General features: G+C 41.5%; 1 protein-coding gene across 1 annotated transcript in view; it reads right to left on the bottom strand.

Annotated features, from left to right (window-relative positions):
- The window catches only part of Tgfbrap1 (transforming growth factor beta receptor associated protein 1), a 61,435-nt gene that overhangs the window by 34,490 nt on the left and 535 nt on the right, over positions 1-26,410 (bottom strand). Inside the window, exons 2-4 of the mRNA XM_015505003.2 lie at positions 8,414-9,115; positions 2,941-3,135; positions 195-349 (exon numbers count right to left, since the gene is read on the bottom strand). Coding sequence (XP_015360489.1) covers positions 195-349; positions 2,941-3,135; positions 8,414-9,101 — 1,038 coding nt within the window. The 5' untranslated portion in view covers positions 9,102-9,115. The remainder of the gene's footprint in view (positions 1-194; positions 350-2,940; positions 3,136-8,413; positions 9,116-26,410) is intronic.

Genomic DNA, 26,410 nt, shown 5'->3' with positions numbered 1-26,410 from the left:
GCACAGCCCTAGTGGAGCTGTTCCACTGATCTGTACGCTGAACAGGTGCAAAATGTGGAGAAAATTAAATAGCAGATACGAAAGCAAAGTGTACGGTCTAGTGTACAGTAAGGCCGATGGCGAGGAGTTGAATCCAAATGCTCCCTCGCTCGTGGCTGACAGGCATGCTTTCTTGTGACCAGTTAATTACAAACCTGAAATTTTTCTTTCGGAATGTTCCTCCGGGCTCCTTTTGCTAAAACCAAAGCCTCCTCCACTCTTCGGTTTGCTAGTAGATCCTGTATTTGTTTGTCCAGAGGTAATGGAACCAAGATGTAAACTCCTTTACTTGTGGCAACAATCACTCTTCCTGGGAAGAAATTGAACATTGTTGGGAAGGGAAAAAACACCGCCTGCGAGAAAATGTATTGCTTTCCCGCAAATGGATCATTATCTGATTTGTTAATCAATTTCACCGGTTTTTCCAATAGAATTCTTACAGAAATTATAAATTATAATGATTCCCTTTTCTCCTGCCCACACTAACGATTGTGCAAAAGGGGTCAACTCTTAATACTCTATTTCCAAAGAATAACATCTGCTGTTTAGCCTTTTTCTATCAAAAAATGCTGGTGAATTTAAAATCAGTGTAGGAAAAACATCACATGGGGTCAAATTAAGCTATAGAGCTCTTTCATGAAACATTGTCAATAATAATTATGATATATTTCATGTAAGATTTATTAAAAATTTCCTTTCAAGTCAGTTAATATAGAACTAAGATGTTAATACAACATTTTGAGCCATGAGTTCATATTTTATGCTCACCTTCCATCCAAATACCTCCAATTTTTGCCATTAACATCATCATTTCCCCACCTTCCTGCCAGTTCACCTGACTCAAGGCCAACACTGTTGTCCTTTCTGGACTGTGAGACCCTTCACAGGTCGCCCACAGAAGAGTCAGGACTGCAGACCAAGACTAGCTCCTACTATTGTGCTTTCAAATTAAATTTGATTTCCTGCCCAAGAAACTCTCATCCAAGCTTACCTGTATACTAGAAGTAGTTAATGGGTCTTTTTGTTTTATCTTCTGTTTTCTTTCTTTCTTTATTTTTATGTAGTGCTGAGATTCGAACCCTGTACCTCAAGCATGCAAGGCAAGTGATCTACCACTGAGCTACAACCCCAGTCCCATTGCCTTCTGTATTCTGACTAAAGTAGTTTCTTTCAAGCTCTTAGCAGATTCTGTCCCTTCCCTGCTTGGTGTCATTTTTTTCCAGGAAGCCTTCCTTTGTCCTCACACCAGGTGGGTTACAGCAGTCTCTTCTATGTCCACAGTTCCCTGTACCCACCTCTACCACTCAATGCACAAAGCCTCACGACACTGCTACACAAATGGTATCTGTATCCATAGGTCACGCATCCATGGATTAAACCAGCCAGGGAGGGAAATAATGGGGGAGGGATGCACCTTTACTAAATATGTACAGACTTTTTTTGGTCTTCATCCCTCAAATATAAAAAGAACAACTATTTACATGGCATTTACAGTGTATCAGAAGTTGTAAGTAATCTAGGGATTATTTAAATTATGTCGGAGGATAAGTATAGGTTCTATGCAAATACTAGACCATTTTATATATGGGACCTGAGCATTTCTGGATTCTGGATTCAAGAGGAGTCCTGGAACCAGTCCCCAAGGATACCAAGGGATGCCTTATATTCTACTCCATGTCACATTTCAGTCCTCCACCTAGAATGTGAGCGACTTTGCACTGGGGACTCTTTCATATGGTTTATGTCCCCTGCAGCTAAGATACAGGGAGGGCATTGTTTGGTGAACTAAGATTCTTAACTGGCAAACACAATGCAAAATCTAGAAGAGTTCCTGTGTTTGAAGAAAATATAACAAAGAAAGTACTTACGACGAGTAGGGAAATCTGAATACAGGGGGGATATTAGATGGTACCACACAGCCAATGCTCATGTTCTTGGCTAAGAACATGGCAGTGTGGCATTGGAGGAAGATGCCCTTGCTCTTAGGAGACGCCTACTGACCTACATCAGCGTTAAATTTCATGACGTCCTCCTCTTACTTTCAACAATTAACCAAACATTAACAAGTACTGAATCTAGGTGAAGGGTTTATGGGAGTTCACCTTGTTTCTCTTTCAACTTTCCTGTATGTTTGGAAGTGCTTAAAATAAAAATTGAGGAAAGGTGAAACAAATCTCTTAACTGGTGCACAAGATGAGGTGGTTCCCTAATTGCCCTGGTCGGCTTCGGCCTCAGCTCACTCACCCTTCCACCTACACCGTGCAGTGCTGCTACGGTGCACAGCTTGATGGGCCTGGGTCTCTGGTCCCTCCCCATTCCCTCTTGCACAGATTTGCACAGGTCTTTTTGTCTCCTGGAAGGGTCTTCACACCACATCTGCTTGGCCAGCTCCTTCCCATTCTTAAAGGTCTGGCTCAAATCCCTTCCCTTCGTGAAGCCCTCCCTGAGATCTCCAGGCAGTGCCTCCTCTTTTGCTCACCCCATGAGCCTTATTCCAAGTCTGTCAAACTCTTAAACTACTCTAGCTGTTGACTAAAATCTCAACCTTGCACTACCTGAAGTGAGAACACTATATTACAGTCATTTGTGTTTCTTCTATGCTCAGATTGAGGCCCATTTCCCAAGGGCCCTTGATCATTTACCAAAAAAAAAAAAAAAAAAAAAAAACCATCAAAAAGGTGTTTTTTTGTTTGTTTTTGCAAAGTCATTTTTATTTATATAACCAGGAACGAAGCAAAAATCACCAGAAACTTTTAAGTATACTAAAATAATATTTTAATATCATATAGTTATTCAGTTTTATAAAGAAGATAGACTGTCATATATACTCTAGAGTGACAACCTCTTCCCACCAAAAAAAAAGATTTGATAAATAATTCTATTTAAGATTTCAACAGGTACCTTCAAAGTCCTGTAGGATGTGGCCTTCCTTAAAGGGCAGGGTCTGTTTCTGCTGTTGATCCAACATGCTGTGGACTGTGATGAACTCGTCATCAAGCGCTATGACATATGGGAAGCAAACAGCTGCCCCAATGACATTCTCCGCCCAGTGCACAGGAGCACGCTGGGATATCCCTGCGACGGTGGCAAACATGCCTGTAAAAACAAGGAGAAAGGGGTGGCTGACTTGTCATGTTAACTATGGTATCTTTTCTTCCTATAGCCATGTCTGAATGCAGCAAAGTGGGCGATGAAGTGTATGTTTCTATAGCAGTGAAGGAGCAGTGGCGCAATCAACAGGCAAACACAGCTAATTTGCAAACAGCACACCTTTTTTGGGGGAGTAGCAGGGATTGAACTCAGGGGCACTCAACCACTGAGTCACATCCTCAGCCTTATTTTGTATTTTATTTACAGACAGGGTCTCACTGAGTTGCTTAGCGTCTCGCTTTCGCTGAGTCCAGCTTTGAACTTGCCATCCTTCTGCCTCAGCCTCATGAGCCACTGGGCATTACACCTTTTAAAAACATTCTTTTCTGCTATGCACCCTTTAAGTTTCAGTTCACTCCCTCGTCTAAGCTGGAAGGAGAGCGGCCCACATGGGGTGAGCAGTGGCTGCAATATTTGCCTTTTTAAAGAAGCATTACCAAGAGATACAGTGAAAATTACCATAATCAATTGTATTATGAAAATTCAGCAAAGCATTGCTTTGCAAAAAGTTAAAAGAGCAATTTCTCACAACATAGGAGTGCTTACAAGTTATAGTCAGGGAGAAAGGCAGCAGATAAAATGAATACAGATGCTTTTATGCTGAAAGGTGCATTTCCATTCAGCATTATTAGTCTCTGAAGACACGTAATGATGCTGGTGATGGCTGTGCTGTATATACAACCTACAAATATACAGGGTGTGTGTAAGAGACCTTACAACTGACCTTTCAATTTGCTAATATTAGTAGCAATTGCAAGAAGGATGGTTCATTTAGCATGATGCTAAAGGTAGTCAAGACAGAGTAAAGTTGGGGGTAAATGCAACCTCATTTTCCTTAATTTTAACACTACAACAATCAAAGGGTGCTGGAGTGGAATATTTTCACTGTAAAGCCTTTATAACTAAAGCAGTTAGGTGCAGGTCCAGGAATAGTTAAGAGGACAGATGAACAAAACAGAAAATTCAGACACAGACTGAAGGGTAGATGGAAATATCAATATTCACCTAAGCTAGTGAGAAGATGGACCCTTCAGTTGGTTGAGCTAAGTGGATAGCCAAAAGAAAAACACAAAACTGAATCTGTTCTTTATATAGGAAGACATGAGACTATACAAGTACTAGCAGAAAACACAAGTGAATTTGTCTAGAACCTTGAAGATGGGGCAGCATCCTAACTATGACTTAAAATCAAGAAGCAGTAACTGGATTAGATTATATATAAAAAATCTTTGCATATCAAAATATTTGAAACAAATATTTGAAACTTATATAGCAGATTAGTTATTTTAAATACACTAAATATATATTTTTTTTCCTAAAAAAAAAAAAAAAAAGAGGCTAGTGGATAATAGAGGATTTGGGGCTGGGAATGTGTGACTCAGTGGTACAGCTTGTGCTTAGCATGTGTGAGGTCCCGGGTTCAATCCCCAGCACCAAGAAAAAAGAAGATATTAAACAAAAAAGAATAGATAAATCCCATCCAATGAAATGAAATTCATTGAAATTTTAAACATGAAAAATGCTTTACCTTACACATATAGGATATGCAAATTGAAACAAGAGTGACTCGCCATTTCTCAGGTACCAGACTAGCAAAAACACAAAAGTGTGGACAATAGACTGTGGGCAAAGCTGGCAGGTAAACAGCCACTGTCATACATTTCTGGGGATAATACCTAGCAAAATTCACATGTGGTTGCCCTTTGACTCAGCAATCCCACCTCTAAAGAGCTTTCCCCTAGATGAAAGAGGAGGAGGAGGAGGAGGAGGAGGAGGAGGAGAACAGCCACACACGAAAAGGTTAAACAGCACAAGACTGGGAAAACCCCACAGAACTGGTGGATGAATTATGGTACTGTCCCACAGCAGAGTAATACGCAGCTGTAAGAATGAAGAAGGGCTGGGGTTGGTCGTGCACACCGGCAGTCCTAGCTACCCAGGAGGCTGAGGCAGGAGAATCACCTGGGCCCAGAAATTCAAGGCCAACACAGTGAGATCCCATTAAAAAAAATTAAAAATGAAAGAGGAATACTTCAGATTATGCTACAAAGCAACAGCCATAACACACTAAATTTAAAAAGCAAGGTAGAAAAATGTAGATTACCATTTAGGAAAAAAAGAAGGAGATGAGATACAAATATTTACGTATTTTTTTCATATGTTTTATTTAAAAATGAAAGAATAAGCCCTGAAAATATGAAGGTTACCTACAAGAACATACACTAGTCCTCTTTGATTATACCCTGCTGCATCACTTGGATTGTAAATATTTATATAATAAAAAGTAAACAAAACTAAAGCAATTTCTTAAGATCTGAAAGTAAAATAAAACAAATCAACCTAACTGTATGCCAGTTGGTGGCATAGCCACACACAGGGAACCACTCCAAGGACTTTAAACCCAGTAATTTTTGATTCTTAATATCCTAAGGACAAAAAGAACCACCAACAATCAGACTTTTTCCAGTAATTATGCTGTGGAAACAGCAGTATTGGTACTGCTGCTCTATTCTGCGTACTGTGGGATAAATCAAAGGAATGATGTTGGGGTGGTTTAAGCTCTCCTTTCAAGTAGATGCCAACATACAGATGGACCGTCCCATCAACATGAGCTCGTGATGGAAGTCCCAGTGCTGTCCAGAAAAGGTCTAGAAATGATGGCCAACCAGCACTTCCAGCCCCCAGACGGTGGTGTGTAACAGCAGGGCCCCTTGGAGGAATGGCTGAAACCAGACCTGGGGCAGCAAGTCAGGAGGTGAGCCCAGAACATTCCAGAAGATAAGAAAGCTATTAGATTTCTAGACTCCTGAGTATCAAAGGTGCTCAGGAGTCCACCTGAACAAATGCACACCAAGCACCAATGGAACCAAGTGTATCACAAATGCTGAGGCCTGTGAGTTCATAATGATGCTTGTTAAAAAGTCATTTCTAGAAGTCAGAGGGACCACCACATGGTCTCATCCTACCTTTTCATGCAAGTGCTTAGGGATAATCAAACAGTAGAGGAGGACAGACTTTGCTTCACAGAAGCATTCCTGAAACACGTGAAGGAGGAACTGATGAATATCTTCTAATGACCCACTTGCAGAACGGAGGTCAGAGAGGCATATAAACATCACAGGGATAAAATCACCAAAATCCAGGCACTGAGAAGCTGTGGTTGAAACCATCCAACTTCTTCAACCAAAAATTAAGTTAAAATACAAAGCAGGGGGGAAGCCTAAAAAAAAAAAATGAAAGAAAGAAAGAAATTTGAGCTACCAACCAACTGCAATGTATGGGCCTTGGTTGGAACCAGTTCAAACAAACTGAAAAACACACCCATAAATACAAGATGGGTGGGGTGTGCCTGTGGAGACAGAAGCAAGATAGAAAATCTCTATATTTTCCTCTCAATTTGCTGGGAAACTCAAACAGCTTTTAAAAATAAAGTCTATTTTCTTTTCTTTTTTGAGGGGGAATACTGGGGATTGAACTCAGGGGCACTCAGGCACTGAGCCACATCCCCAGCCCTATTTTGTATTTTATTTAGAGACAGGGTCTCACTGAGTTGTTTAGTGCCTCGCCCTCACTGAGGTTGACTTCAAACTCGAAATCCTCCTGCCTAAGCCTCCTGTGTTGCTGGGATTACAGGTGTGCACCACCACGCCCGACTTAAGGTCTATTTTCTTAAAAGTAAAACTCATGAAGAGATTTAACTAGTTCATGACCCAGATTTTAGTTAATATTAGAAAATGTTTCAATCACTTTGAAATGAGACATCCACACAAAAACTCTCGAAGGTTAAAACATTTGAGTGTAGAATGGATTCTCACCAGCGCCCTGCAACATAAACACACACTAACTCTCACAGGAGCCACCCAGGACTAACACAGCATACTAGAAGATACCACTAATGCTAATAGCTCTGTACTTGACCTTGAAATGCAGTGCAGGGAACTGGACAGGGCCACCTGAGAACAGCTACAGTCCCTTTCAAAAAGTGACTAAAAACTTTTTGGTGGGATAAATTACAGGAAAAATAGAGAATATAGGAATACTAGAGAAAATTATGGACAAAACATTAAAGCCCCCCATACACTGGTCTGGGTCTCAGGTGTCCCCGAAGGCCCATATGCCAAGGCTTGGTCCCAAGGGTGGGGCAACTGGCAGAACCTCTGGGAGATTCAGTGGGAGGTCTTCAGGTCATTCCATGCATGCCCTTGAGGAGGACAGTGAGACCTCGCCCCTTCCTCCGCTCCTTCACTTCCTGGCCGCCCAGGAGGTAACAGTTTGCTCTGCCACCTGCTCCTCACCATTGCCATCTGGAAACCCCACCAGGGACCCAAAGCAGCAGGTCCACCTGATTGACCATGGACCACAACTTCTAAAACTGTGAGCCGAAGTGACCCTTCCAAACACCCTCGTGAGCTGCCTCAACTTGTTTTCAGAACGAGGAGTAAAAACAACCACATTACACACCTACCCACTTGGGAAAAGCTAGAAGTTGTGCAGGGTTTTATTTTTGTAGTTATTTACTTAAAATAATTTTCCCAGCAGAGTCATCTGCAAACTCCACTTTAACACAGAACAAAACCACTTTTGCCTACTTAACTCCACATGCACTGACTGATGGAATACAGGACATGTGTCATGTAGTTTTGCCCTGATCTGGCCACAGTGTTGAGGAACACTGGCAAACACTCTTTATGAGTACAGTCGTGCTGCGCTTACAGACCACTGTGTCCACAAGGGACTGCGTACATGACTGGTCCCATAGAGCATGATATCACCCAGCGGCATCATAGCCATCCTAGTTGATGTAAGCACACCCTGTGGTAATTGCACCATGAAGAAATCACCGAAATATGCACTTCTTAGAACATATCCCTATCAGCAGAACATGCATGACTGTGTTAACTTTTCACAGTTAACACCTCTCCCCTGCTGGGTGTGGTGTTGAATGCCTGTAATCCCAGCAGCTCAGGAGGCTGAGGCAGGAGGATCGCAAGTTCAAAGTCAGCCTTAGCAACTTAGTTAGGCCCTAAGCAACTTAGGGAGATCCTGTCTCTAAATAAAATATAAAAAGGGCTGGAGAGATGGCTCAGAGGTTAAATGCTCTTGGATTCAATTCCTGGGACCAAAAAAAATAAGAAAGTAAAACCTCTCTCCTACTACAGCACACATTAGATGACGCGGCAGGATAGAGGTGCTGATGGTGGCAGCACCCAAGTGCCCTCCTCACCCAGGCCGCCGGGGCCAGCCAGCAGGAACTCCTGTCTGCCTATCCTCTTAACGATGGGCCGCTTCTCCTCACTGCAGTAGGGAAACAGGTCCTGGGAGAGGCCAGTGCTGTAGTTCAGGATGATGTACTGCGTGGTCAGAGCCAGGCACAAGAAATGGCCGTCGACAGCCACGGCCAGAGGCTGCTCGGGGGTGGACACTTCCTTGACGATCTGAACGCGGTCCTCGTACACAAGAAACACCTGGATGGTCCTGCGTTTGACGGAGATGATGCACACTTCCACGCAGAACGGGTCCCCGCTCACGGGGTTCTCGTTCAAAGCGAACGCAGTGGCCCCTTTGATGCGAGCCCCCGAGGGGACGGGCTCCAGGTTCAGCATGTTGACCAGGGTGATGGAGTTGTCACACAGCACCAGCAGCCTGTTGAGGGCTGAGGCCGCCCGCAGCTCGTTCACGGGCTTCTTGAAGCCCAGGTGTCTGTGCAGCTGCTTGGTGGCAGTGAACGCGGCTGTCCCTGTGGGCAAAGTCTTCTCCTCCAGCAGAAAGTGATAGATGAAGCAGTCGTTGGTGCCTACGTAGAGGTTCCGGCCACAGCACTCCACGCATTCTATGTTGATGCGCTCCTTGTCACCCATCAGCAGCTCCCGCTCCACCGCAGAGACCAAGGTGAAGGCCTTGATGTTCATCATGTCTACTGGTTGAGCTGTCGGAGGAGAAAGAGGAAAGGGTGACTTCAGAGGAACAAGAAGCAAGCAGAAACATTTTGGGTTGCAATAAAGACACACTGATTCCCCACATCATTTCAACCCAAGAAAATAGGTTGATGCTGTTAAAAAATGGAAAGAAAAGATTTTTTGCATGACCTGTCCCATGAGGCAACTGGGAGACCCAGCAAGGGGTATACGCACTGGTGCCTGTGATCACAGTGCTGTCCCCCTCCTTCCAGCAGAGCTGAGAGTTACATGGGGCTTCCTCCCCTCATTCCTGGGAGACACAGTTACCTCTATGAACAAGAACATGGGCTCACCCACAGACAACATGACAAAGAGTTCTAAAAGAAGTAGAAATGATCCTTGTGGATCTTCCCCGAGCTTCTAGGGTTATTTTAATTTGCATTAAGAGAATGGTGGGATACTACTCCAGGAACCTGCCAGAAACAATGACCCATGCCTCCAATTCCTTGGTGCTCCTCCCAGGCTCTAATGCTGCATATGGCTCCAAACATGTTCATGTCAGGTAGCGAAGATGTGCCTCCCATCCCCCGTCTAGCTGAGAAGAGAGACCAGCCCACATGCTACACTGGGCTTCCTATTCCTTCCTCTAAAGTGCGAGGCAGCAGACCAAGGTGGCCTCCCTTGACTTCTGGGTGGTGGGAGACAGCCCCAAGGGCACAGTCCCTGACACCCATAGGGGCCGTGTCAGCTGCTCTGGAGAGGACTGTGAAGACTATGGGAGTTACAGGGATGGCTCACATCAGATGTCTGGCTCACATCAGAATGACTTCTCTACTACTTCAAGTTACTCAATTTAATCTTCAATTTAAGCTCATGAGAGATTAAATTCCTTAATTTTCTGAGGCATCCCAGCAAAGGTTGGGAGGCCTGAGAAATATTCTGGAAGATGCACACATCAGGCAAGAGGAGGAATCAAATAACCTCTAAAGTGATTTTCAACTCAAAGACTTGACAGCTCCATAATTTCTTACACCTCACTTTCGCCAAGGCAATAATAGCTACCCATGAATGAGACTCCAGTTCCTTTCCCCGAGACAACAGAATCTCCAGAAGGGCCTGGGAATGAGGTTTGTTTGTGGACAAACCTCTTATCCCCTCCTATCACTTGAGCAAATTACTTGGTGCTGTGGTCTGAATGTTTGCACCTGCCCCCAACTCATGAGTTTGGACTTATTCTCTACTGTGGTGGTGGTGGTGGTGGGGGGGGCAACTGGGAATTTAGGTCCTGAGGGTGGAGGCCTCAGGAACAGGATCAGTGTCCTTATCAAAGAGGCCTGGGAGAGCTTATTTGTCCCTTCCACCAGCTAGAAGTCACCATCTATGAAGAACAGGCCCTAACTGAGCACTGAATCTGCTAGGACCTTGATCTTGGACTTGCCAGTCTCCACAACTATGAACAATAGGTTTTTACTTTTGCAAATAACCAAGTTTATAGCAGCACCAAGACACTTGACTTTTCCATCCTCAATTTCCTCATCTGTGAAATGAGTATAAAAATAACAGCACCCACTTTGTAGGATTATTTGAGGATTGAGTAAATCAGTTTGAGTAAAATGCTTAATTTCTGGCCCACTGCACCCTAAAATATTCTTGATCTCACCACAATTCCCTCCTGGTCTTGACCAGCTTCTACCCTTTTCTCAACCCCCAAGTCTGCTTCAGATGTTAATTTCCCTAGTTAGGTAACAAGAGAAGAAACAGTGCCACATTCTGTCCTCAGGTATGGGTAACCTCTCTCCTCCAAAGACTAAGTCATAAACAAGAACACACGGACACGCAAGCCCCCCACCCCCCAGCATCTTCACACTCATCGATGAGTGCTCATCTTCAGAGAGATGATGGGAAGGAGGCAGGAACTGTGCACAGAGGCTGTAAAGACAGCACCCACAGAAGTCACCCTGTCCATCTGTCCCAGGGCTGCAGGATTTCCACAGCCACCCAGGGACAGCTGGGTGAAGAATGCCTATAAGCTGCTACAAGTAATTCTGGCACAAACAACTCTTAAACATCACCGTCTATTTGTTACAACCAAATATAGTCACTAAAACCCACCTAGAGAATATTTTTTCCATTTAAATGCTAATGAGCAAGACCCACATATTGAAATACAGGCTTGGAGACATCTCAGTCAGTGAAAGCCAAATTAATACAGAATACTTCTTCCATCATTGGTTGATCAATCAGGGCTGTTTTTTAAAATGGCAGGATTCTGTCACTTAAAATATGAATTGTATCTCTCCCTTTGCAAAAAGAACAGGAAAACATGCTCCAGGCACCTATTATCAAATTCCTCTTATTTAACTTCTTAAAAGCAGATTGTCTATAATTCTAGCCTCTATCTTCACTTAGCATGAAGGATAACCTGAACATTTTGCAATGAAGAATATTATGGAAAGAGCCAAACACCTTGCATTTTATCTAAGTACTGAGGCAGGCCATAAGGACAGAGAGGATGAGGGACTTGTAAGAAAAACATGCGGCTTATCAAAAAGTCATAATTCTATGATATTAAAAAAGAAGTGCAATGTTGTTTCATTATCTGCTAACTACATTTATTCCAGTCTTGCCAAAGGTAAGTCTCCTCCTAGCAGGGCTCTTTAAATAAAGGACCATACCTAGTGAGACCCTGTCTCAAAATAAAATTAACTAATTAATTAAAAGGCCTCGGATGTGGCTCAATGGTTAAATCCTCTGGGTTCAATCCCTAGTACCAAATATAAAAAATAAAAAATTAAGGACTACTATAGTAATTAAATAGTAATTTATAAAAATCAAAATTAGATGGAGATAAATGAAAGCTGACCACATCACTTAATAATGGTTTATTATTTTAAGCAGCAGGAAAATTCTCTCCATGATCTATTTACATGATCAATTTATGTAACTAAAATATGAATCATAAATAGATCAGGTTGAGACTACAGTTCTCTATTGAATCCAACCCAATCAGAAGTTTCCACGTTTTAAAGTTTCCCTGAGGTACACAAATCATCCTTTACTGTGGGTTTCAAACTGATCTAACTTTTTGTTAGAACTGCACATTAAAAGCAAGATTGCAATTTAAAGAATAACATTTTCATGTTTTCTCCAAAATTTTCAAAATTTAGATCCAGTAAGAGAAAGACCCTGAAATGGTTTAGTACATTCACGGTGCATAATTTATGCAAGGGAAATATTACATACGCAATAAGTACCTCTAACTGTATAAGATAAAATAAAAAGTTATAAAATACTGTCTCATCTCCCAAACTTATTAAAGAAATAAGTCTAGAAAAATAATCAAATGATAGAAGAATATGCATTAAAAGCCACATTAATAGTATTAGCAAACATTTTCTATCAAGTTGAGATTGTGTATATTGTCCTTTTAAAGATACTGCCACTAGTGATAATGTGAATTTAAATAAGTATCTCTGAAAATGCTTTTTCTGCAAATGTACACAGAAACATTTATCTTAGCACCTAGAGTTGTTCTTGTAAGAACCTATTGCTCTTGGCATGTTCCCTTAGGCCCCTTAGATCATCTACAACTATACTCCAAATGACAAGCCCATTCTTTCTGGCTATCCATAGGTTAGCCAGAACAAATTTCTTTCTATCTATCTATCTATCTATCTATCTATCTATCTATCTATCTATCTATCTATTTATATAAGCTTCAATAAAAAACGTGCATGCTTTTCACTTGGAGGACTATTAAAATAGCTATGTATGCTGCTGGAGGCCCTGCCTTGTTTCATAGCACACAGCCAAAGCCAAGAGAGCTGATATGGAGGAGTTTATGAGCAACGCAGAGCACTGGCTGTTTTCAGATGTCATGGTCACGGATTGTCCTATGAAGTAAGCACTAGGTCTAGACCGTTCTCCAGGCTATTTCTGCCAAACACCTGGAATCACATAATTCAAATTCTACATAATTTTCCTGAACATTAAAAAAAATGTAATATTTTTTAGTTGTAGATGGATACAATACCTTTATTTTATTTTTATGTGGTACCAGGGATCGAACTCAGTGCCTCACACGTGGAGGCAAGCACCGTACCACTGAGCCACAACCCTGGCCCCTAAAAAATTTTGTTTAATAAAAAAATAATTTTAAAAAGTGTTTTATGAAGCCAGAAAAAAAGATAAAACTTTGATAATCAAACCCAGGAAGGATAATGGGGAAAATATGGATCATTCTGACTCATGATTAAGCATGCCTAAATATTAGCACACTGAATCAACCAGTACATATTAAAAACATATAACATGTCCAAGTTGGTTGCAACATTGACTTAAGAAAATAAAACCCATTGGCTTTAATTCATTTGTATTTACAAATTTTAAAAGAAAGGTATTATTATTTCAGTAGACACAGAAAAGTATTAAAAAAATTCAACATTCATTTACAATTTACAACAAAAATTTGTAGCATATTATCCTACTGTCTGAAACAAACAAACCAAAAAACCTAACAGCAAAATCTTAGCATTATTCCCTTTAAAACAAGGAACAAGATGAGATGCCCAAGATTCTCCTTCACAGCCCTCAGAAGGAACAACACAACTGACACCCAAGCTCAGATTTCTACTCTCTGGAATTTGAGAGTAAATTTCTGCTACTTAAGGGATCCAGTTTGTGGTACCTCCTTACAATACCGTGCAAACTAATACACCATCTCTACTCAACATCCTAAGAGCCTCTGCCAATACAATAAAGCACGAAAAAGAACAGTTACAAAGAATTGAATAGACATAGGACTATAATTATTCATGAATGACATTATTGTTCATATGGAAACACAAAAGAACCTATTAGAATTACTGAGTTTAGAAATAATTTTCTTTAGGCTGGGGTTGTGGCTTAGCAGTAGAGTGCTTGCCTAGCACATGGGAGGCCCAGGGTTCGATCCTCAGCACCACATGTAAATAAATAAAATAAAAGTATTGTGTCCAACTATAACTAAAAAACAAATGTTTTTTAAAAAAGTAAGAATTTTCTTTTAAAAATAATCATGTTAAAAATAAACATACCAAAGCAATCTGCATTTCTAGACACAAACAACAATTAGAAATTTTAATCTTAAAAAAAGGTAAAAACAAGGTATAAGAAAATGATTTAACAAAGATGTATAAGCTATTTATGGAGAAATATAAAATCTAAATTGTAATCTCAGCAAGAATAACTTCTGCAGAAATTGATAAACTGGTTTGAAAAATATAAAATGAATTTGAAAGGCCTAGAATAGCCAAAAGAATCTTGGAAATGAAGAACAAAACTGAAGGATACACACTAATGGATTTCAGAAATTGCTATAAAATTATAGTACGCAATTAAGACATAAGGCTAGACAACAGGTCAAGCTCCAGCCTGGGAGAAAGACTTGCAATGCAGAACCTGGCAAATGATTCATATCCAGGATTCATATTCATATCCAGGATATATAAAACTCCTACAGGCCAAAATATAAAAAGACAAACTTATTTTTCCAAGTGGGCCAAAGACTCAGACACTTCACAAAAGAAGGTGTAGAAATGACCAAAGGAACATGAAAGAATGCACATCATCATCAGAGGCAGAGAGACTTAAGGAAATACCCCATAGCTCTTAGAATATGGCTACCCTTCAAAAGACTGCTGGCAGCAACCGTGTGTGGGGACGAACAACACCTGGAATTTCACACTTGGTTGGAAGGAGCGAGTATAAAATAGCATTATCGCTTTGGAGAACTGATTGGCAGTTTTTTACAAAGTTAAATGCATTACCCCACTCGTGATTTTTCCACTTCTCTCAAGTATAGATCTGTGTCCATAAAATGACTTGTACAGATCTATGCATTGTGGGCTGATTCATGATAGCCCCAAACAGGAAATAACTCAGTTTCATCCATCTGTACCCATTTAATTGTGGCATAGTCATACAGTGGAATATTATTTAAAAATAAAAAGGAATAAACTACTGATAAAGACAACAAATGGATGAATCTCAAAAAAATGTGAAAGAAACCACAAACATACTGTATATTTTCACTGCTATGAAGTAGGCAACACTAATATATGCTGACAGAAATCAGAAGTGCTTACTTTGGAAAGTACAGGGCAACTAAATGGAGAGGGGCCTCGGGAACCTGCTGGGGTGATACAAATAGTCTCTATATGTTTGAGGTATTGATTATACAAGGTATGGATTCGTCGAAATTCATTACCTGTGCACTTCTGTGTATTTTACCATATGCAAATTATATTGTATAATTTAAAAAAATTTCCCCTAACTGATCCAGAGGAAAACTATGCCATTCCAATGCAAATTCTAACAGGACAGACATGTGTACATGTAACTCAACAAGTATATCCTAAAATTCAAAGGGCAGAGGCTTAGGGTGTACACAGAGCACTTGTCTAACATGAGTAAGGTCCTACGTTCGTTCCCCAGCACTACAGAATCAATAAAATAAAATTCATGTGACAGAGAAGGCCTAAAAACAAAAGATATCTCTGAAAAAGATAAGGTCAGGGGACCTGATTCAATAGGTAGAATATAATATACAGCTTCAGTAACTAAAATAATACAGTTACAAGGTTTAACCAAGAGAACATTTCTGGGTTCACATATATGGAAACTTGAATTGTTTGTTGAATATGGTTATTGTATGCACATTCAATAAACAAAAGAGTCAAGAAAAATTTTTAGAAACTGGATTTATACCTTATAGCATACATCAAAATTATTCCAGATGATTAAGATTCCTAAGTATTAAGGCATAATTTTTAAAACTTTGAGAATAAAAATATGTTCATGATCTTAGGGTAGGAGAGAATTTTTAAATGAAGATTTTTTAAAAAGTACAAACCCTAAGGAGGGAAAAAAGGATAAATTCATCCACGATAAAGTGTTAAAACTTGTGTTATTCAAAAGTCACCACTGGGGGCTGGGGATGGAGCTCAGAGGTAAAGCACTCACTTGGCATGTACAAGGCCTTGGGTTGCATTCCCAGCACTACAAAAAATAAAGAAGACTGCATAAAAGAGAAAAGACAAAATGGGAAAAAATAAGTGGACTAGAGGAAGAGACACCAACATCACATGTCTGACCAAAGCCATCTGGATGACACAGGGAACTCCTAATGTAAGAATTATAATAGAGGAATCAGCAAAAGGCACAAGCAGGATTTTCACTGAAGAAGTCAGATGAATATCTAACTCATCAACACGATAAAATAATTCAACCCGATCAGTCACCTGGAATTACAAATTAAAACTACATGAGAGTTCATTATGTACCCATTAAATTGACAACATTTGAAGGTATTTACAAGAACAAGGAATGATGAAAACCCTGCATGCTGGTAGAAACCATTTTGGCCCATCTAAGAAGCCCTGACATGGCTGAGTGAGCGCTGGGTTCTACTTCTAGGTGTAGGTCTGTGGGACTTTTGTTCACCAAGACGTGAGCAAGAAAGCTTCCAACAATCTGATTTGAGATAAGGGCACACTGGAAACACCCCAGGCTCCCTCCACAGGTTGGAATGGCACACAGCAGCAGGAGAATGAACAAGGGCTCCTTACAAGGATGGATCCTACTGGCATCTCACAGGAACCAGGAACACAAATCCAGGGAGGAGGGCCCTGGGAATGGGCAGAGGATAGATTTTTTTTAAAAAAGTTATCAGTAATATTTTGTTTCTTAAACTGATGGCTGCTTTTATTATTATTCTCTATGCCTTATCCAGAATACAAACATTCTTTTATGTGTATTAAATATTAGTGCTTAAATATACATATTTATATATGAAACATTCATTTTCCCAAACTAACCTTCTCTGAAAATAGAAAAATGGATCACAAATTGCCTGTTCCTTGTTGAAAATTCATTTCACAGAAGCATATTTATTATATGCATAGGTGATTTACTTGTAATTCCTTAGTTCATCTAAATTGAATAGTTTATACTGTATCTATAGCTAATGGTCATTTCTCAGATTACCAAAGTCCAAATTGGAGAATCTCACTGATCATAAACATTGATAGAAGAATAGTTTATTAGCTCCTGTAATCTCAGCAGCTCAGGAGACTGAGGCAAGAGGATCTTGAGTTCAAAGCCAGCCTCAGTAACGCGGAGACGCTAAGCAACTCAGTGAGACTGTGTCTCTAAATAAAATGCAAAATAGGGCTGGGGATGCGTCTCAGGGACCAGTGCCAGAGTCCAATTTCTGGTACCCTCCCCCCAAAAAAGAGTAGATTATTAGAAGATATAGGATAAGACTGGAGATCATTCAGGGCAGCAAATGCCCTGCCTTGGGTGTGCCTGTGCCTTCCAGGGGCAGCAGCTTGTCCAAGGCCAGCTTCCTGCCCCACTTCCCTCCGGCTCTCAGGGCCATCCAAGAATCTACACACTTCCTTTTTCCACTAGTTGAAAGTTTAACAAACTGCCTCAATCCCCTTTTTGTACTAAATCTCACCAAGGTCAGGCCTTGTAAAAAAAAAGTCACAGCAAACATCAGACATGGAATCAGAGCTTTTTAAAAAGCATATAGGTTATCTAGATGCAGAGGCTTACAGATCCAAAAGTACAAGATTCTAATTTATGTGCACATATGTACCTACACACACACACACACACACACACACACAAACACACAAACTTCTGACCTGGGACAGGCATAAATATTTTGCTCTAAGAGTGCTATGGCAAAGTGGCATTTATTAAGGAATCTTTACCAGTAATTACCCTTGAGTCAGAGAATGGCACTCTGTTATCTGCTGTTATTACAGAAGGGGCACATAATAGAAGAATCAGCTGTACGATGACCTGGCATTCTATGGATCTACAAAAAAGCCTCATTCCTAAATGAAACAAACTCTTCAGAGCCCTAGGCAGCCACATGTACACCAGAACTTCATCGTGTTGGGGAGGGAGGAAGGCCCAACACTCTGTAGCCACAGGCACTTTCTATAACAAGCTAAAAATTAATTCTTCTGCATTTTAAAAAGGACACTCTACCTAAAGTTAGATTTGCTATTTTCTCATTTTACAGCAAGTTTTCCTGACTTGTTTTTAGTTTATGAGAGTCTACCATAAGTGAACATCACATCACTGCCCTCTTTAAAATGTTTTTTGGGAAAAACAACCAAAATAATCCTTTGGAAGGGAATCCACTGACTAAAATATAAACTGCAGATTTGGCATAATATGTGAAACCCTTAAAACCCTAACCCTGGTTAACCTTTCCTTACTTATAAAAGTTATAGACAGCTATAATTCTTATTATATTCTTATTGTTATAATATTCTATGTTATTCTATAATAATTCTTATTATTCCATAACTTGAGGAACTACTTGTGATTTTGAACTGTAGCCAGCACCTTCTGTTCAAAGAAACCTCCCAGGATCCCCAATTCACACTGCAAAAGGGATCCTGAGTTAAGACTAGTCTCTGGACACCTTTCCAAGAAATTAAAACTAGCCAGAAAATGGTTACCATCTACTTCAGTGCTAGGGTCGACTGAACGTAATACCCCTAAATGAAACATGGCCTTGTCCAGGTCTCATCTGCCCACAGGGTCACAGGTGTATATGGAAAGTTGTGACATGTGTGAGGTCAAGGCAGAACTCAGAAGTGGCGTGTGGAGGACAGGGGACACCTTCCACTGACTGCCTGCTTGGGGATTCAGGCATCAGGCATGAATACTCTTCATCTTCTGTCAGCCTGAGGTTTTCCTATAAATACAATGACTTTTTAAAAGCTTCTATTTATGTCATCTTAATTAGGGGATTTCTTCTTATAACAAAAATATTTCCTTAAGCAGTCTCTCAATTAGCTTGAGTAAAGCAGGTTAGAAACCATAGAAACCAATACCTGTTACAAGAGAGTGTCCTGGAGAAAATGATATGTCATACCTTGGTTCTAAAACTCAGCAGGGAATCAGTGGCGACTGCTGGAGTCCTAACAGCTTGAAAAAGGGCTAGGGGAGAAGTCAGAGCCTGGCCAGCCCCATCAGCGGTTCTCAGCCCGTGTCGGGAGGTTATGACATTAGGGCCACTTGATCAGGAGAGAAACTGCAAGAGCAGAAGCAGCAGCCCAAAGCAAAACATCCTGAGGAGAAAAGTCCCCAAAGGAGGCAATCTGCAGAGAGGCCTTTGCCCCGCATCCTGGGTTGTTTTAGACCAATCCCAAGATGATGAGGGGAACCAGAAGCATATGCAGGAGCCAAGCTCCTCAGATCTCAGAGTGAAGCCTGGATTGGGAGAGCCCAGAAACGCCAAGGGACAGCCTGGCTCAGGCCACCTGGCAAAAACAGAAATGATGTGGGCAGTTATGAAGGCCAAACAGTCTCGCAGTCAGACTCTGCATTTGCCACCCCATGGGACTCAGCAGAGCCTGACCCTCCAACTGTCCTCCGTGGGCATCCTCCCTCCTGTCCTGGCCATAGCATGGTTGGGGACGCTGAGCAGGACAGGTGGGTATGACTGCAGATAGTTTTCTCTTTGCTTTTGGCCTGGAAACTTCTACTTCTTTTTTAATTCTAATTTGTTATATATATGGTAGCAGAATGTATTACAATTCATATTACACATATAGAGCATGTCTTTTCATATCTCTGGTTATATACAAAGTGTATTCACACCATTCGTGTCTTCATACATGTACTTAGCGTAATGATGTCCATCTCATTCCACCATCTTTTTTACCCCCATCCCCCCTCCTGGAAACTTCTATTTCTTATGCTATTGGTGGGACTTGAAAAAAAGCAATACCCCAAAGTATGGTGCTTTCGTGTTCTGACAGGGGGACAATGAGGAAGAGCGGACAGATGCAGGCAAAGGTTTTCTCCTTATCTGTCTAAAGAAGGATCTAGAAAAAGAGACTAAAGATCAACACAGAACCTACACGTTAAGTCCCTCTTATCTGAAATGCTTGAAACTAGAAGTATTTCAGATCTCAGAAGGTATCAGATTTTGGAAGATTTATATATACATAATGAGATGTCTTGGACAGGACCCAGGTCTAAACATGAACTTCATTAATGTTTCATATACATTTCATACACACAGCCTTAAGGTAATTTTATACTATAATTTTAGTGCTAGAGTTCTGACTGTAATTAATAACATAAGATCTTGTGTAGAATTTCCCATTTGTGGGACCACATCAATATTTTAAAAGCTCTGGATTTTAGATAAGAGATGTTCAAAATGGTACCACAAATTTTCTGAGGGCTATTACTTTTGAGGTTTATTTACATGAAAAACTTTATTCACCCTCCTGAAACTTGTGTGGCCCTCACTACTGAGGAACCTCTTGCCCTTAATCTTTTCTGTGGCTCAGGATACCATAGAAGCTTCAATCATCAGATCCTTCTTTAAAATCTCATATATTTTTGTGGCTTTTGCACATATGCAAAGTAACAAATTTGTGTGCCTTTTCTCCTGTTAATCCATCTACTGTCAGTTAATTCCAGAGATGCTCATTATGGAACCTTCAAAGAGCAGAGGGAAAGTTTTAACCCTCTCACACTATGCTGCTGACTGAATAAAGAGTCGAATCACAGCCTTGAAATTCTGTTTTGGTGGGGAAGAGGGAAACCTTGCTAACAAAAACCTGCATTGCCAGCTATATTCAGACGCATCTCTGTGCTAACCCAGGAAAATAAAATGTTAATAGAAATCCTCTACTAACAAAACAATATCTACCTCCAGTTCCCTTGGGGAATTCTTCACAGTATGTAGAAATAACTCACTTACTCATGTCTTTATGTTTGTTTACAGTGCGGCTGATTGAATCCAGCAGGCCCACTACCTCTGACCTACAGCCCCCAGCCCCAATAACACATTTAATACACTTATAAATAACATTTAATACAACCACATAAGCATCTCAAAACTTTTGAGTTGCACCTAAAAGATACATTTCAGTGGCTTTATGGGTTTGTCCCCTCTCTTAGGAGATAAACTGACTTATCAATGATCACTGTAATGGACATCACCTCAAGATTATGAAAAATGTGAATCATCTCAGTGACTGCGCTCAAGTCAGATGCAGTTTGGTATGACTTCAAGGCTCAATGGCCACACGAGATTATTTTTTCATGATAGGATGGCATGAAATTTTGTTTTTTTAAGCCACAGTTGGCTTCAGGTTGGGGAAGGGAGGGTCTTTGCTAAGTCCTCCAGATGCTCTCACAGGGTAATGAGGGGACTGGAGCACGTGGCAACTATAGAGAGAGGTGGGGGAAGCAAGAGGACAGGATTCCCATGGCTTACCAGGGCAGAGGGAAGGAGAACTGCTCACTGGGCATGGAGACCAGTGACCTTGAGGACAGCAGAGCCACCAGGAACCCCAGAACTTTATCTGAGAAGCTCCCACTGCTTGAGGGGGAGACACACAATGCACCCCAGCATGAAATTAAAATGTAATTGCAGCATGTCACCTCTGTGTGTTCTTTCCAAAAATACACGGCCTCAACCTAATCATGAGAAAACACCAGACACGCCCCAACCGAGGGCCATTCTGCAGAATCCCTGATACCCTTCAAGAGTGCTGAGGTCATGGAAAAGACAGGAAAGCCGGAGGAATTGTGTCACGGAAAGCAGACCAAGGACACATGCCGCCAAATGCACTGGGCAAAACTGGGTCAGGAAAAGGATCCTGGAATGCTGGGATGGGAAAAAGTCACTTGAAATCTGACTACAGTGTGCAGTTTGGTTAATAGTGTTGTTCTGATATGAATATATTCATTTGGATCAAAGCAGGGTGGGGCCACCTGGGAATCTCTTCTCCAGCAGGAAAGGGGCTAATCAGGAGATCTGGGTATCAGTAACCACGAAGAATAAGATGAAACAGTGTCCACTGGAAGACTCCCTAATGTCCCTGGGGAGCTACTGCAGTGATTGTACGATTTGTTTTATTGAATCATTTCGGGAGGAGACTTGTCTCCAGTGTAGTGTCCTAGCTTAATATTCTACATATGAATGGCAAGCTTTAAATCACAAACTTATCCTCCTTGCAGACTTGACTGTAGGCTTCCCTATGCTATTATTTAGCTGCTCTGGGCCAGGAGGGAAGAAATGGCAGTGCAGAAAGGTTGACTAACCATGGCTGGTAGGTGGAGAGCTGGGATGCCAATCTAAGCAACTTGGCTCCAGGCATGTGCCCTTAACCAGCTGCCACACTGCCTCCCAAGACAAAGTCAGCTCCAAGGCTGGATGGCACCAGCTGCCTATAGCCCTGACACTACGACTGCTCTTTGTGACAGCCCCGGGGGTCTGGGTTTGGTAGGCTACTGAGCCTTCGAAAGACTGATTTTCTTCCTTACAATGACTCTGTGAAATAGACACTACTAGGAGAGATGGTGATGTTAGGTAGCCTGCTCAAGGTGCAAAGCTGAAAGGTGGTGACATAGGGACTTTCCCCACTCATTTCTGACTCCAAGGCCATGTCCTTCCTGCTGTATTGATGGAGGGTAGGCAGTATGATCTCAGACCTTCTCTTGGCACTCAGTCCCTCCTGCAACATCTCTTTGCAAAAGGCCACCAGGGTCCTTAAAGGTAACTGACTGTCCTGCTGCAGCTCATCCTGAGGGGATCCTGGTAATCAGCAGAGGACTCGCTTCCCGTTGTGGGTCTAGAAGACGATTCCCATGATTCTATCTGCTCAGACACAGAACAACATGTTTATACGTTTCCTACCAAAACAAGAGACTCATCTATGTCACATAAATTGTTTTTACTGAATGGTACCCCAGGCTGACCATGTACTCTCTAAGTACCCACAGCCGTCTGTTTATGACTCAATCATGAAATTTGCTAGGAGTCAGCAACAAATTCACTGATTTGTACCAAGGGCAAATTTCCCCCTTTTTGAAAATTAAGAAGATAGCAAAGGATTAGTCACAACAAAATGGGCCTGTTTCAATGACCTAAAGGAGCTCAAAAGAAAGAAAGAGACACAGCTAAGCTCTGTCTAATTTGTCATCTTGATGATGTTGTCCTGCTGTATACCTATATGTAACTATTCACAGTTGATGTCCTTTTGCCTGGGCAATAATAATCAAGCCCTCTTATCTGTGGGTCCACATCTGTGCATTCAACCAACTGCAGATTGAAAATATTTGGAAAAAAAATTTTGTATAGACTTTTTTTGGTTATTATTCCCTAAATAATACGTAAAACAACTAATTGACAGCATTTATGTTGCATTAGGTATTATAAATAATCCATAGATGATTTAAAGTATAAAGGAGGGTGTGCATAGGTTATATGCAAATACTACATCATTTTGTATAAGGGACTTAGCCTCTGAGGGTTTTGGTATCTATACATATATATGCACACCATATACACATACCATATGTGGTATGTACACACCATATGTGTATAGTATGTGTACATGTATGCATATTATATATGTATATAGATATATATGTACATCATATAGAATAAGAGTATCATTAACAGTTACAACTTGTGCTAGCCAACTGTCCGTTGCTGTGACAATGTACCTGAGAAAATCAACTTAAAAGGAGGAAAAGATTTGTTTTGGTTCATGGTGTCAGAGGTTTCAGTGTGTGGTTGCTTGACTCCCTTGTTTTGGGGCCTGTGGCAAGGAAGGGAGTGTTCTCATGGCAGCCACGGAGCAAGAGAGGTAGGGGCTGGGGTCCCAATACCCCCTTCAAAGCCACATCCCCAATGAGATCACTGGGAAATGACATCATTTCTTTCCACTGGGTTTTACCACCTCCCAACAGTGCCACTGGCTGGTGATCAAACCTTTAGCATATGGCCCTTGGGTACATTTAAGATCCAAACCATAACACAACTGAAAAAGGGAATTGGGGAGGGGAGGAGGGAAATGAGAAAGGAGTAGAATGGGAATAGGGGTTTCTAAGGCATTTACTTGATAACAACTTCTTCAATAGAAAACTTTTCAACAGTAATGAAAAATTATCACTTGCCTATGGGATGTAGACAGTTGTCCTCGTTGACAAACATTACTTTTCTTGAATCTTTAAAGATTCAACAGCAGCTACTTGACTATGAGAAAAATATTTTGATCTCAAATCATCAGTATGATTTCCAAATACATTTTGCAGGAAGCATTCAATCTTATTTAGGGTAGCCTCCAATTAAGGTGTTACTTCTATATTTAGTGTGTATATATATATATATATATATATATAACTTTCCTATATATATATACATATATAAGTAGTCAGGTTTGCCACTGAGGAGACAAGTTCTAAAGTATGAGGCAAATTATTCAGCAGAATCCAAACACCTGGCTACCACAAATGATTACTTTAATGTATTTCTAATGAGGACTGGATTCTGACCAAGATGAAGACACTCAACCCATTAAGCAAAATTTCCTCGAGTTTTCTTAAAGGATCACAAATTTTTAATATTAGCATGAAAGAATAAGGCACAATAACTTCCTTTACACTCTCTCTCTCTCTCTCTCTCTCTTTAGTGAACAGAAATGCTAGTTGTATATCAACCCTAGAAACAGCACTTTCAAGACAGTGAGTCTATGCTTTTTAAAACTCCTAAACCTGGAGCTGTCTAAAGGAGGAACAGACCCCATTCAAATACCTTTCTCTGAAAGGTTTAGGACAAGGTTGGTTCTGCTTTGGGAGCCTGCAGTGGTGAACAGCTCTGTCCTCAACTCTACGATAGATGTGAGTGAAGGAAGTCAGGACTGTTACCATGCTTCTTATCCAAGTGAATTTGAAATGCATGTCTTGATGTATACAGCAAATTGGAATTCAGAATCCAAAATGGATCTAACTCTAGAATAAAGTAGTCATTGGGTTAATAACTACTCATAGCATAAAACCATAGATTTTCAGAACTGACAGAGATATGGCCCTACACTCTCATTTATATTTATTAACAGTGATTTATTGTGCATTTATTAAGTGCCAGGCCCTGTGTCAGGTGCTTTTCATGCACACTTTCCTATTAGACTCCATGCACCTTTTGTAATAGTAACCCTATTTAGTTGAGGAAATCAAAATGTGCAGCAAATTGCCCAAGGGCCATAGCTGGGAATTGAACCCACAGCCCACACTCATCATGGCTATGGCCTTCAGACCCATGCCATAGATGAAATGGGGCCTGGGAAAGGCTGGTTGTGAATAGGTTCCAGGGGGTTCCATTAGTGTCCTAGGCTGTTTTTTGTTTCACACCAAAGAGGCTGCTGCTACAACTGTGGAGGTTGCTTGCCTGGCAGAAATAGAAGGAAAAAGAAAAGGAAGCAGCTGGCCAAATGCTCCTTCCTATCTGCCCATGGAGCTGGAGTATGCAGTTATCTATGAGCTCTGCTGACTAAAAAAGAGAAGTATGTCCACCACTACGACAGAGTAGCGGGCACCATGTAGCGAACCAGCTCATGCTGCATCAGGATCCTCCCTGCACACCTTCTCAGTGCCTTAACTTATCATCAACCACAATCACACCCAATTCTGCCTTCCTTCCTGTTGAACCAGGTGGCTACCCAGGGCATCAGTGACTGAACCCCACTAAGACCACAGCGCCCAATGTGGTCTCTTTTGCCTGTGGAAAGCCCATTTCCAGCAGGTCTAGGAAGGGTCCCAGAGCCGCCTGGGAGAGAGGCTTCTTGAAGCAGAAACTACAGCGGGAGCAGAAAACTGGACAGGCTCAGTCTTTAAAGTCAACCCATGTAACATACAGAGGCAAGCCACCAACTCCCACCTGTCCCTCTGGAAGGCACTGGAAAGAGAAAATCCCATAGGGTGCACCTTCCAGCCCTCAATCTGATGTCAAAGACAGGGATCAGGAACCCCGCGTGAGGCCTCTTTCTCTGCTCAACATGCCCCTGCCTAATCTCCCAGTTCAGGACAACAATTCAGGCCCTGTGACCCCAAACTTTGGGAAACCTCAATTACAGCGTTCAAACCATTCAAATCAGGGGTGGAGGCTCCAGAGGCACAGGGGGACAGTCCTTCCAGATCCCTGTGCCCAGAAACACAAGTCAAGGACGAGGTGCACCAGATCTTCCTCCACCTTCTACACACACACACACACACACACACACACACACACACACTAGCTGACCCCGCACTCCTGCACACCCGTCCCATCCCACAAACACGGGAACATCCACTGGCTCCCCCAGCGAGCACGCCGGACCCCCAAACTGGACACCGGGCTCCAACCCACACCTGCACACCTGCTCTATCCTGCAGACCCTCGCTCCGCGTCCCCAGCGTTCCTGTCTCACTACACCTGCCCGAGCGGAGCGCGCACGCAGCGCTCACCCTCC

The sequence above is a fragment of the Marmota marmota genome, unplaced genomic scaffold, assembly GCF_001458135.2.
Source record: "Marmota marmota marmota unplaced genomic scaffold, marMar, whole genome shotgun sequence".
NCBI lineage: Eukaryota > Metazoa > Chordata > Mammalia > Rodentia > Sciuridae > Marmota > Marmota marmota.
This window is presented reverse-complemented; position numbering and strand designations above follow the sequence as displayed.